Source organism: Chaetura pelagica, unplaced genomic scaffold (genome assembly GCF_000747805.2).
Source record: "Chaetura pelagica isolate M959 unplaced genomic scaffold, ChaPel_1.0 scaffold104, whole genome shotgun sequence".
In the NCBI taxonomy this organism is placed as follows: domain Eukaryota; kingdom Metazoa; phylum Chordata; class Aves; order Apodiformes; family Apodidae; genus Chaetura; species Chaetura pelagica.
This window is the reverse complement of record NW_009953786.1, coordinates 3,059,179-3,072,977: the sequence shown is the minus strand read 5'-3', so window position 1 is coordinate 3,072,977 and position 13,799 is coordinate 3,059,179. Positions and strand designations below refer to the sequence as shown.

The following is a 13,799-nucleotide window of genomic DNA, read 5'->3' as shown; positions in this document are numbered from 1 at the left end:
GAGTGAAGTTCTTTTGTCTGTATTGCAATGAATTAGCTATTTATAATAATTGAAATTATTAGCAAGACTACCAATTAGACCAAATCTGCTAAATTACTTCAAATGGCTCAGAGTCTACTACTTTAATCTATTAATAAGGCTCTCCTCTATGGAAACCATCATTAGCACTGGCAAAAAAAAGACAAGCATCTAATCTCTGCTCTTGCAGGACCAAATTTTTTTAAGAGATGAATGGGAAGAAGCACAATTTGCTCATTCTAATCAGAAGTATTTATCCATATCAAGTTACCCTATCAAATCTTAAACATCCCAGCCCAGATCTGACTCACCCAAATACACTAAATCTTCTGCAAACAGAGACAAGAGGCAACCACGTTCAAATTAAATCAGTTGAAATTTCTGGAAGAATACCAGTGTTGGTGAAACTACAGAAGAGAGCTCCCCTGGATAAACAAACCAAAATTCCAAGTAGCTTCTCCATCATGATGAAAGATAAGTTGCTCATTTTCCTACACTAATCTATACCACAATTCTTAAAAATCAAGGAATTATTAACTAGTTAGGACTCCAGGAAAGCAGAGAATTGATCCCGTCTTTCAAACCTAGCATTTCAGATCAGTGCCAATTAAACTGCAGTAGTGACACTACTATTCCAACTTGCTATTACTCCTGCTTGTATGACAGCTCATTTGTCTCAATGAGTCTGGTCTTGCCTTGAGACTGCCTATGGGAAGACAAGACCTACACCACATGGCCAACTCACTGCCATTCTCTCACCTCCGCCTACCCTCTGCCAATTCTTGCCCTCATCTTTAAAAGCAGCCTTCTTCAATCTTCCTTCTGGTTTAATGAGGCAAGACTTAGCATAGTTACCCTCAAGCCTTGCTCTGCTCTAATAAACACTAGCATGTAGGCTATTAATGTCTGCCAGTTTGGATCTGTAGGAACATCACTGTTGCTTGAAGCTAAAAGACTAAAACTTCAACGCCCACAGGGTAGCGCCATCTAATAGAAAAATAGGTTCCTCAAGAAAGCAGACATTTCACTGCCAAGCAAATTCAAATCCAACAACAGAAGCTGTGGATAAATACTTTGCCCAACACAAGAGAGGCACAGGGGACATTCATTCTATGCAAAGCTACAGAAAGAGTGAAAAGGAATACAAGTTAGTAAACAAGAGCAACTCAACCTTAATTAAACTCTAAAGCTAAATCCAACTTTACATTTGGAATATAAAGAATCTGGTTGCTAAAATAAATTATAATCTACCTAGTTATGCAGAACGATGGATGCCATGTCACAAAGCGTTGATTAAAGAATTAATCACACACAGAAACAATAAAATATCTGTAATGGAGTAAAAACAGCCTGGTAATATTAGCAGTATGGTTGTATACTGTATAGCTGTCAGGGATGTGGGCAGTTTCACCTCAAAAAATGACATTTTACAGTCCTTTTCCGGAGCCTGTTTCTGGCTGTATGCTAACTTGACTGGAAAAGCACAATCCACTGCAATTTGAACCCCACAGGATTGCAAAGAACAACCTCAATCCCTTGGGAAACCAAGCTCATTCAGCAACATTCATTTTAATATAGCCAAATCCAACTTTACCTATATAGGAACAAAAGGCACAATGTGCACATAATATGGGCAGATTTGTGTCCTGGAAAACACCAAACCTCAGAAGTTCTTTAGGATTATGGTGGATAACAAAGAGTACGAGCTTCTACTACAGTGTTGCAGCCAAGAGACTTGGCAGGAAACACAACAGAATGTAGGAGCAATACAAAAGTAACATTACCCTGCCTACTCTAGTGGTAAAATGACTACCACACTGGGTGCCTGCACTTCACACAGGGTGCTGAAAAATAAGTCTTCAGAAAAGTTTCAGGGCAGGAAATAATAACAATCAGAAGCTCAAGAAACCTGATGCCTAGGACCAGACTCTCTTGGACTAGCTACTGAAATTAGGCACAGCTGGACCTGTAAAACTACTCAGAAGTCTCTAAAAGACAGTTCTTTCAAGTTTCATATAAATTCACAGAGGTTTTAAGTCACAGTAACAATTAGTATAATCAGTAAATGTTGACTAGAAAAGCCAGAGAGATACTTCAGAATTTAAGTATTCATGCTACATATGAACTGTACTTTTTCTCAAACTTCAGATCTGATGGGCAAAGTACCAGGGTAAGAATCTTCAGTTATTCCTGCAAATATTAAACACCCCCTTCAAACTTTAAGGATTTAAGGTGCTTTTTCCTAGCCCTTGCTACATGAAAGCTAGAAGGTTCCTGATAAGAACATACAAATAAAATACTGGGCCTACTTCATCAAAGCAAATGGTTTCTCTCTTCCTATTCTTGTCTACTTCACTACATAACCAACCATGTGGCTGAACCAGATGACCTTTTGAGATCCCTTCCAACCCGGGCTCTTCCACAATTCTATGACTCTACAACTTGAAAAATGAATTTTTAATACTGAATCACATTGTTGCCCTAGCCTCACTCTGCTCACATACTCAGCTCTCCTGCTAAAGGGCTTGTAAGCATTAAGATTTTATAGTATCACAGCGTTCTGTTATCATGGAAGCAGAGGAAGGGGGGAAAAGTCAAAAGCTGCTGGCTTATTTGGACTTTAAGTACAGGTTATTCAAGGACACACCAACTAGTCATGGAACCAGATCTCTAAATCCACAGAAGTTTTGCAGGTAACTGTGAGCAAAAGCTGTCTGACAAGAAGCAGCCTTGCCTACTGAAAGATACGCTTGGACAGACTGCAGCTTTAAAGAGTCCAGATACTTGCTGGCAGGAGAGCATAAAAGCAGGAAAAGTTTAGATGAACAGTGAGCTCTGCCACAACAGAAGCAGGATGGGACTTGGAATCAGTGTGAGACAATCACAGCACTGGCTGCTCCTTGCTTCAATAAGGAAAGCAGCAGGTAGGTGAGTCTCACACTGCCATTCAGAGTGCCTTAAGGCTGAGGATTAAGGACCACAAATTATGGCATAACCATAGCATAACCACCAAAAAATCAGATGGCTTTGAGGTAACCTACCAGTAACAGTGAAAGCACTGTTTTCAGTAAAAGCATCAGCAGTTCTGAAATCACATTCCTCAGTCTGTTTTGCAGACCTCCCATTCAAGATTCAGAAGACAGCACCCGATTCATATTCAGATTTTTCTTTGGTTTTAACTATACCCAGAAGTAGCAGATGAGTTTGCACAGGGACCTCTGACATTACAGTGAAGCCAACACTCATGCAAATAAAATGGCAACGATTATCCTTTGTGACTTGAAACACAAATTTGAATCCTGCCAAAAACTTATAAGATAATTATTGTTGCCTTAATCAGAGTGGAGGCAAATACGCTAGAACATCTAGAAGAGTCGCATGCCAGAAAATGTTTTTCAAATGCTAAGCCCAACCAGAGCAGTTTTAGCAAGAAACCATAAAAAGATTATTTTTCATTCCTGTCAGGACTCCAAGACTACAGTAACTCCTAAGCACCCCCACAACAGGACTTTTGTTCTGTGCAATGCATTACAGGAGATGCCTCAAGGAATTATGAGCAGACCACTTATTTGGCTATCTTGACATTCATGGTTGAATTTAATTCCTTTCAGTTTTAGTTTGTCCCATGTCTGGGAGGGAAAGTAGTGGCATTTAGAACAGGGAAAAGCAGGGAATTTGATTGAAATAGTGGGACTGTTGTTAGAAGCATGAACTACCTGTACTTCAAAGGAAACATGGATGGGACACCAGTGATCTTTCCATTATGTTAAAGAGCTAAGACCTTACTATGAGGAGCCTGAGGAAGCTCCAGGTATGCAACATGCTGATATCCCACCTTGTGCAAAGACTTCAAACCTTATTAAATACTCACAGCCACTTGCTTGGGATTATAAAGCAAAGCGCTTTATCCCAGCAATGGAAGGCATATGGAATACATTACCATCAGAAGTTATAAAACACCAGCTCATTATGAGACATAAAAGTACTTTAAAAAAAACCTCTCTGCAGCTATATGGCTGATTAAGTTGCAAGTACTTACTATTTCCCCCACCCGCCCCATTTGGAAAGTACAGCAAATAAAGTCTGCCTCTAAAGAACGATTTAAGACATTACCAAAATAAGAGCAGGGAGAAGTGTTGACATAAGAAACACGTCCACTTCTGTGCAGCGGGTCTTATTTTTATTACAAATATTGGTCTGACAGAATAAAAACTAAAAATTCTCCAAGACCTGCATAGTGCGGCCAGCTGGAGAGACTGCCCACCCCAAGCCATCTCGGGTGGTAAAAGCAGCTTAATTATTCAGGAGGAATAATGTCTAAGTTTGAGGCTTTTCAGAAATGACGGAATGACTCTGAGTGCCTAATTTAGGGATGTCCTTTTCCTGCCACAGCTGGGCCAGCTACAGAGGTCGTCGTCATCATCATCATCATCTGCAAGCCGCTGGGCCCCTGGCCCCAGGCCAGTGTTGCATCACCCTACTGCATCAGCTGCTCCTAGTAAGCTGTCCCTAAGCCCTGGCAGACTAAACAGTCTGCTTCCATTTCTTGAAACTCTTTTTGACCGAGGCCTTGGGGACAGCTCATGGTGAGCAGTCCAGCATGGAGAGCAGAGAAATGGCACATGGGGGCCAAAGCTGTAACACGGTGCCTACTGCTGGAGAGGATGGGGTGAAATTAGGGGGGATGGGTGGCAGCCTCTTGGTTCATACCTGGAGCACCATCCCCACCATCCCTCTGGCCTGAAATCAGGAACACTTCATGCCCACCTTGCCTGCAAATTGAGGCTCAACACTGGTCTTTCCTAGATCTAAGTGCAAAGAGGTCTCAGCCCAAAACACTGAAAGCCCTTGAACGTCTTTGCCTACCCTTTGGGAAACTGTGTTCAGCTGTTGCTGAACCCTTGCTGCCAGATCACTCTGCAGATTTCTACTTTTGCTCAAACCTTTTCATTAAATACAGAAGAAGCTACTGCCTGAAATGTTTTTTAAGCTTCTCAGTCATTTAAGGCTGCTTCCCCCTACATTCTTGTCAGACTAAGAACAGTGGTGATGACTTCAGGCAAGGCCCAGTGCAATGCGATGTACAAAAATAAAAGCAGCAAGTTGGATTGAAAAAAAAGAGAGGGCAGCAAAGGAAGCAGAAAAGAACAAGTAAAAACTCTGAAACTATTGTACTGTTCTCATTTTCATTTTAAACTTATGAAAAAAGCCTACTTACAGTTACATGCATATTAGAAGTATTTTTTCTTCTGAAGGCCCACACTGTCATAATTTAAGAACAAAGGCACAGTTAAATATAAAACCTGCAAATTCTAAGACCAAAGTTTCACCTCATACTTCCTATCAGCACCCAACAGAGGATGCTTTTGCAAAGGCAACAGACCAAGCACATATATAGCAGAATTTCACCTGGCAAACCATTCCAAAACCAACAGCTGAATTTTTGCATTCAAACCTAAACTGGCTGTTCAAAATTCCTATAAAATTTAATTCAAGGCTTTCAACTGATGCTATATTGCTCTGTGGAAGATGGATTCAGTCATTATGCTCTTCTTATGGGCATATATCTATTAGCATAGAACTTAGTCATCATACCCCTCATTTAGCTGCACTCTGTATTAATATAAGAACTGGGGGAAGCTCTGAAGTGGTTATGTTTCTTTTAGGAAATAGCAGTTCAAGCTCTGCTACTTGAAGGCTATTACCTTTACACCTGAGAAACAAAAGCAGACCAAAAATGATGAATTTTACTGAACTAAGTTCACTCAGCTCTTTTAGTTAAAGAAATACTCACTATGTGACAAAAGTGGCAGGGTAGAAGACAGACAAGCCTTTATTCTTTGTGAAACATATTCCTACTTTATAGGAAGACCACCCTTGAAGACAAGCATTATCACTATATGATGTGATACAGTAAAACATAGTTATTAGTTTTATAGCAACAATTTTACTTTCCATTTACATTAAATCCTCACTGGAGGAAAGTTTTTATGAATTTCATAATGCAGAAAACATCCTTCTCTTTTCCCCACTACGAGTTCAATGTTTGTTCACTCCATCATTCCCTGTATTTTGCTTGCGCAAGACTCACCACCTCCATGCATGAGCCCTAAAACTAGTTATATTAACACTTAAGACAGTGTAGGCAAAGTTTAACAACAATTACTTTTTTTCAAAAAGCATTTCTATCAAGAGTTGCATATTTATCAGTGGAAAAAGGCTGCAATAGCTTTACAGTCAAAAGGTAAACAACAACCTGCATAAGTCAAAAGCTTCTGAACGAAAATAGAAATGATTCAGCAGAACTAATTTAAGACTCGTTGTTAACCTGTATGAACACCAGATCACCAATAAAGGCAACCACCCTAAAGTAGGATAAGTAGCAGTGAACAGGATGATATCCACAATTAAAAGCAAGCAAGCACAGGGGAAATTCACGTGGATTACTATCTTGAAATAGCAAATCCAAAGCCTTGGAGCCCAACTGTTCTGACTGTAACAAATGAACTCCAGATCTAGCTCTGCCAATGTGTTTCAACGCGTTTTACGGTTGAGTAAAACATGTGTAAGCAAAACCGAAAAAACATTCCCCTGCCCCTCAAGCAAACTGAAAACCCAATTACTCTCAAATTCTTCATCCCATCTATCCCTACAGACTAGTCCTGCAGATGAAACAAAGGTCCTTCACATTTAAACTCTCAGCCCTACACATTCCCATCCACCTCACTTGTCTGCTGGAAATTCAAGCAAGTTACCTGTAGGCAGGTTTCTTTATTTCAGCAAAACAATGAGGCACTCAAAGCCCTCTTGATATTCCAACTTCTGCTTTCATTAGAAATACAATGGGTTGAATTATGTTGTTATGTCCAAATACTTCATTTTGAAGAAAGCTCATAAAGGGGAGAGAGCTGTCTGCTCTTCAGCAGCAAAAATCAATACCAATTCCTCTGGGAAAGCACCATATGCCACCTCTGCAAGGAAAGATAACTGAAATATCCTGAGAAGAAACCATTGAGAAAAAATGTTATCTTCCTCCTGTGCTTTAACAAAGTCGTGAAAAGCAGCAATATTGGTCTAGAAACTTCCAGGAAGCACTACCCAAAACAACTTTCTCAACTTGAACTTAGTATTCACTTAATGGAGATACTGAAGAAGTTTTTACGTGAGATAATTGACCAAGTATTTTTGCTCAAAGTAAATTTAAAGCAGAGGAGATTTGTGCTGGCATCTGTTCACATCCCTTATATGCATTTTAAAATAATACACTGGCAACACTTTTCAAATTATTCCTTATTAAGATGGCCTCAGGAAACTCAACTTCCTGAACAGTTTTACAGTTGTATGCACTGATAATAAAGAGGTTAAGATTCATCAGATGGGATTATTAATCTAGGCCCTACGAACTTGCCAGTACCACCATGACCTGCATAACAGCATGTACAGCTTCTGTAGAATGCGACCCAACAGCTGCTTAACTGATCTTCCCCCTTTCTCCCCTACTCAGCCACCATAAAGCACAGCTGAACACAATGTTGGAAATACATTTATTTTGTGAAGTCATGCAAAATTGAATCCTACTTGTTATACTCCCAATGCACAATAAAGCCACAAGCACAATAAAATCCCTGGCATCCCGAAGGATACTTATCCTGTCTAAAGCAATTGCCATATTGGCAAAAGCTCTGAGCTAACTAACTGTTTAAGGAAAAGCTGAAGTCTTAAAGGAATTCAAGAGCAAAACTGCACCAATGACTCCACTGAGAATAACAGCAGCTTTCAGGTTTTATCAGCATTAGATGCTCAATATGGAGCACAGTAATGTAAGCTCAAAATAACTACTGGAATGCACACTCCTCTGAGAAGGAACAGTGACAGCCCCTGGCAGAAGTTCATCTGTATGTCTTAGTACTATGACAGAAAGGTAGAAACCTGTGCTCCTTACCGGCAAAAGCTGAGCGACCCCTCCCACATCCCTGCACCTACCCACCTTGCCCCAAGGATGGAAGATGTGGGTAGCCAAATACTTATAAAAAATACAGAGGGAACAAGGACACAGTAGGGCAAGGATTCTTTCATATGAACTTCACATGTAACACAAATGCCATATTTCAATGTATTCTAGACCAAAATTCCACTAACTGCACAATGATTGAACTGTTCAAATGACTTGGAACTATTCAAGTTCCAAGTACAATGATTTTTAACTTGCTCTTTCATCAGAAGAAACAAGTCATGTATTCTATAACATACCTACAACCATGTGGTAAACTAAATCCTTGTAAAGGTAAAACATTTTAAATATGACACTTCCTACAACAGACTACTGTACCAGCAGTATTGTATACATCAAGATCTAAGCTCGTTTTATCATAAGACCCAGCTGATAAGCAGCTTATATAAAAAAAATTCTATACAGTATTAAAAGGCTATCACTTGCATTTCTCATTTAGGTATAGCTTAAAAAAAATAAATCCCAAATAACTGTGATATGAAATTATACTTAAAGATGTATATGCTGTCTGGTCAAATCCTTACAAAGTTTAGCACTGTAAAAAGAATGGCAGGGTAATAGATTTGGAATTGTCAACACCTACAATCAAAAGCCACATTACCTAATAAATTTTAAAAGTAAATAGTAGGTAAAAATTGAGTGACTGATTTAAGCTGGGCAAAGACAAAAAACACAAAACCCAAAAAGAAAAAACATGAGCACATTAGTCAGAAAGAATTATCTTTCTATCTTGAAACACTGAACATTTCAATTCAGCTTCACTAACATTAGATTTTCATGCTATGACTAGAAGGAATTCTGGCTGGGCAAAGTCCCTATAAGCCTATCTTACTCCACCATATCAGCCAGTCTGCTCATAACTTGGTAGGTAAATTTAGTTCATACATTTTGTGTCCATATTTTGAGAGCTTTCCCCACGTAACAGAAGCCAATATTCATGTGTACATGTGATTTTACATAAAAGATTTACACCTGCCCTTTTTTCAAACAGCTAGTCAAAGCAAGAGGCTTTTTGATTTACAGCTTTGAGTTCACTAAGTGGCACAGAGTACATCTTCAGCTGAAAGACAGAGCTGCAGTAAGCCAGAAGGATGCTCTGGTTGCCTCTTTCCCCCTCTGTCCTACAACCCCGTAACTGGAGACTGTTCCTAACAACATCCTTAACAGCCCTTATTTTTCACTTCTCTCTTATCAGCAAGAGAAGCTTCAAAGAACCACACAGAAGCCTGGATGATGGAAAAGGAGAGACAGGATCAGGAGCCACCCCTTGGAAAACTTCACTGCCTCAATTGCTGCCTGCTTAGAGCCAACACCCTTGTTTTGTAGCTGAAGAACATGCAGCCTTTGATTTACTCTAAACTAACTCCTGTCATTCAAGTGTTTGCTCTTTTTAAATTTACATGAAAAAGGCTGGATTATGCTGTCATACATTAAACTTTTATGTCAACGCATGGAAATCCACAGCAGTAAAAGGCAACTTGTATCAGGACTCTGTACTTGATACCACAGTGCTGAGGAAAAAAAAAACCAAAGACAAGAGAAGGAAAGCTGATTTTATAAAGTGAGAAGAAGGAAACAGTGGGGAGTGAAAGATCTATATCATGAAGAAACATGAAAGGGAACATTTTCCCAATGCCTTTCTACCCTTAGAAGCAGAGAAGATTTATCACATGCCCACAGATATCGGGTTTGACACCATTTCTTCTCTTTTCTACCACAGAGACTAGAAGTAACTGGATAGCATATGGGAATTGTCTAGGAGTGCACGTCATATGGTTTTATTACAAAGGAGAGGGGAAAAAAAAAAAAGATTGGCTTTTTCCATTCCCTTTTTAAATTAAATCAACTATCACACATCTGAGTCATCCCCAACCCCATCAGTTTTCTGTCCAAAGCACTCCAAGGGTCTGTGAAAGTTCAGTCACAAGTGCTAGCTCATAAGGCTGACTGCACTATAAGGTTTCTCATATCATGCTACACATCCCTGTAAGAAAAATGTTTAAAATTTCCACATCCGTAGCAGGAGTAGAAAAAGCCTGTACAAAAGTTCAGTTTTAAAAGTACAGAGTCTGATTTAGAGTTCCTGAATTCTCTTTTAAGTCAGGAAGTTATCTAGGAGAAATCAAAACAAGTTTGTAAATTCAGCTTTGACAGGAAAGCAAGTGTGCTAAAAACAACCCCAGGAACTTAAAAATTCATCAGAGCACCACTTCAACTCTGATCCATGATAATTTTAGAAAGGGATTCATAAATACTCTCACAATGAGTACTCTGCACAGCACTGGCAGGATCAACTTGAAGCTGAGGCTACTCGTCAAAGCTTTCCCCTTTCCATGAAAATAACCCAAGAGTCAGAAGTGCCTACAGGTATCTGAGGACTCCATCCTGAAAGGGGAGGACCTTCTTTACTGGCATTTGAATCCAAGACCTCTCAATACCAACAGAGAATAGCAGTCCAGCTGGACAGTGTTCAGTATAATACATAGCACAGGAAAGTATAAGTGTATTGATTGTGGCCACATCATAATAGTATTTCACTTATCTGACATAGTAATGAATGCTTTCTGTACCAGCATAAAAAATATTGTGGCTCTAGAGACGTTGTATTTAAACTGTTTACTTTGAAAAAAAGCACGCAACTCCAGCTGTTCTACCTTCCATCCATGTCCAATCCTACCAAAACAAATCTCAACCAAAAAACACCACAACAAAATCAAAACCACTCCCCTCCTATGCATGTAATTTTGAAGTTTAGCACATCGTAATATTATTAAAACTGTACTGAACCTTTCATTCTGCAATCAGGAGAAAACCCTAAAATCTTATGTTGATCTTATTTAAGCACGCTCTCTATTTTGATCAATTCTCTTAAGTACCTAGGTCCTCACAAAGGAATGGATCACATCACATTTTGTTTTCTGAGAGCTGTTTCACAAGTCACCTTCATGCAGAGGAATACAAACAACCCATACCCTAATGGCAGAAATCCTCTCCTACACTATCTTCACTGACCACCTTACAAAACTGAATAGGGAGGAGGAACAAGGGAAGGTGGATCAGAATCCCCCCTTTTTTGCCTCCCCCCTTCCAGAGACCTACTGCATGACTGGACATAGCAAGATGTCCTCAAACTAAAGACATTTTTTAGAGATCACTGCTAGAACTGATTGCTCTAAAACATGTACGACGCTTCACTGTCAGAGAAAAAAAAAAAATCCAGGAAAAGTTCATGATGCTCTCATTCACAAACATTTGCAGGACTAAGTTTTAAAAGTATTTGGATAGTTAAAGGAATCTTTCCCAAAGCACTGTATTTTTTATTCTTCTGCCCCCTCACCCACCTTAGAGGGAGAACTGAGACGCCTGAGGATTTATTTTTTTGACACTACCTATTTATGTTCCAAGTATCTCCACCCCAACAAGAAAGGGAAGAAAGAGGTCAAGAATACATTATACTTGCAAATTTTTTTTTAGTCCTCTGTGAATTGTCAGCACTTTAGTTTCATTTTTAATACGGCAGAAATAAACACTCGTTCAGTGAAATTTATTAAAAGAAAAAAAATCACTAATTTTAATTACAACTGAACTACTTACTTTGCACAAGGGAAGCATGTTGGGTAAGAAATGCCAAACACTGTCAGCTTCCAAACTGGTATCATTCTATTATACTTCAGATCAATAGTATTCATATTGGAGTTTTCTTTTAATGGTAGCTTCGTACACGATATTGCCAAGCTAACCTATTTTAATAGATATTCTAATATCTAGGCATTTTAAGTAGCAGATTTCTAGATAGCTATACTGATTGCATTTGGCTATGTAAAGGACAATGAAACCTGAGCTGAAACACCATTCAATGGAATGTTTTTTACCAAAACTAATAAAATACTAAGACTGAAATCAGATTTTCTCCTATACTGGAGAAAATGTTCTGGATATGAACAAACCTGAAAATGAAGGATCAGTGATTGAAAAGAGATTCCCTTGAATCTTTAACAAGAAGCAAACAGGAAGAGGAAAAAAGCCACTTAAGAACACTCACTGGCTAACATACTAACTTGGAAGGTATACACAAGAAGATGGTATTCTAAGAAAGAACACTGCAAGAACATGAATCGGACATCATTATTTTATCACGAGCCATTTAAATTAATCCTGCTGCTCAACAGCTGATGAAACTCATGGCACTCTGCAGGATACAAGAGACTCACAAAGTCTCCCGAAGTGGTCCATTACTCTGCCCACATCAGAAACAAATTAGTGTTGGTAAACACAACTCAGAACATTAGGCAACAGGCCAAGTCTGCCGATTTGCGCCCCCGCCCCTCCTCCAAAGAAAATGGGGAACAGCTGCTCAGCCTTTTGCTGCCCAAATAGCTGAATCTGGACTCTCTTATAACTGAGCTGGAAACTGCCACTGTCCCCATCACACAGGCTGCATGCCTGCATGTGCACGTGTGCACACATGTGCATGTCTGCTTGTGCTCATGCATGCACACAGGGAGAAGAATGAGGTCCTGGAAGTGAGCTTTCTCTGTCTAGGGGCACTGGGCAGGGAACCCATGCTGCTATCATCAGCAGAAGCACCTCTCCAACACCTTGGGGAACCAACTGCTCGATGGCAGACAGAAAAGGCAACCAAGATCATCAACAACCACTTTCAGCTTCAAGGGACACTGGCATCAGTATTTCAGTTTTGCTATCAAACCCGGATGGAAGTGAGAGGAAGACTTAGGGACATCATGCACGAGGGGAACCTTTTTCAAAGGCATAGAAGTAGGGATGCCTCCAAGGCAGGAAAGTGAAACATTTACCCTGATTATCCTGATTTGTCTTGCTTGAAGTCCTACTCCTAAATCTGAGTTTCTGTAGTGACCTCCTGCTGGTTGTTAAGCCAAAGTTATCCACTGACCTGGTATGTAATTAGGGCAAAGGGACTGAGCAGTTCACCTCATCCAATTTGCATTTTGCATACTAACTCCTAGTATAAAAAGCTGTTTAGACGTACCTCCTCTTGCTGCTCCACTGAACTATTTGTTACTAGAATTGTTAATATAATGTGCAAACTCATGAGGTAAATTTAAAAACATTTTCGTTCACATTTTTAATTATTTGCCTTTTTCCTACAACAGCATACAGTTGACTGTTCATAAACACAGAGGCTTTGAACAAGCACAGTAGCTGCACTCAAACGTTTATACAGCTTAGCATTTCAACAAAAATCATTCCCACAAGCTTCTTTGCCTCTTCTCTTGGAGAGAATGATATCTTTTTTTCTTATAGTCACTGTCAGTTGATACTTCTTCTCTTCCCTCCTTGAAATGCTTTCGATTTTCCTTTGCCTCAGGTTTTGCTACTTCCAGGGCAGAACTCATCCCTGTCTCCACAAGCTGGCTTCAGCAGTGGTTGCTGTGTTTCCCAAGGATGAAATGAACAGATCAAAGTCCTGTTAGAAAGGCTCATTGGGTAAACTAAGATCAAAGTTAATTAATATGATAGAGACCGTTTTCCTGAAGCTACTTTGGTATGGTAAAAATTATACGAAGCACATCATTAGACCAATGTTCAGCCAGGAATCATGAGTACCATATCATCAGTCATGGATGTTTGACAGATTTCTAAATTTGAAATAATCAATTGAAGGGTTGTCATCACAAGCTTTGGAAAAAACGTGTTAAAATGTGTAAGATTCCTCTGAGGAAAGTTTGCTAGCATATTCTAATACTCTGAGAGGCACACATCAAGTCAACCAGAAATTGCTGAGTCAAAA

General features: G+C 39.5%; 1 protein-coding gene across 1 annotated transcript in view; it reads right to left on the bottom strand.

Moving 5' to 3' along the window:
• Window positions 1–7,687, bottom strand: part of PHLPP1 (PH domain and leucine rich repeat protein phosphatase 1) — a 72,581-nt gene extending 64,894 nt beyond the window's left edge. Inside the window, exon 1 of the mRNA XM_010000956.1 lies at window positions 7,597–7,687. Within this exon, the coding sequence (XP_009999258.1) occupies window positions 7,597–7,687 (91 nt within the window). The remainder of the gene's footprint in view (window positions 1–7,596) is intronic.
• Between the last annotated feature and the right edge of the window lie 6,112 nt (window positions 7,688–13,799).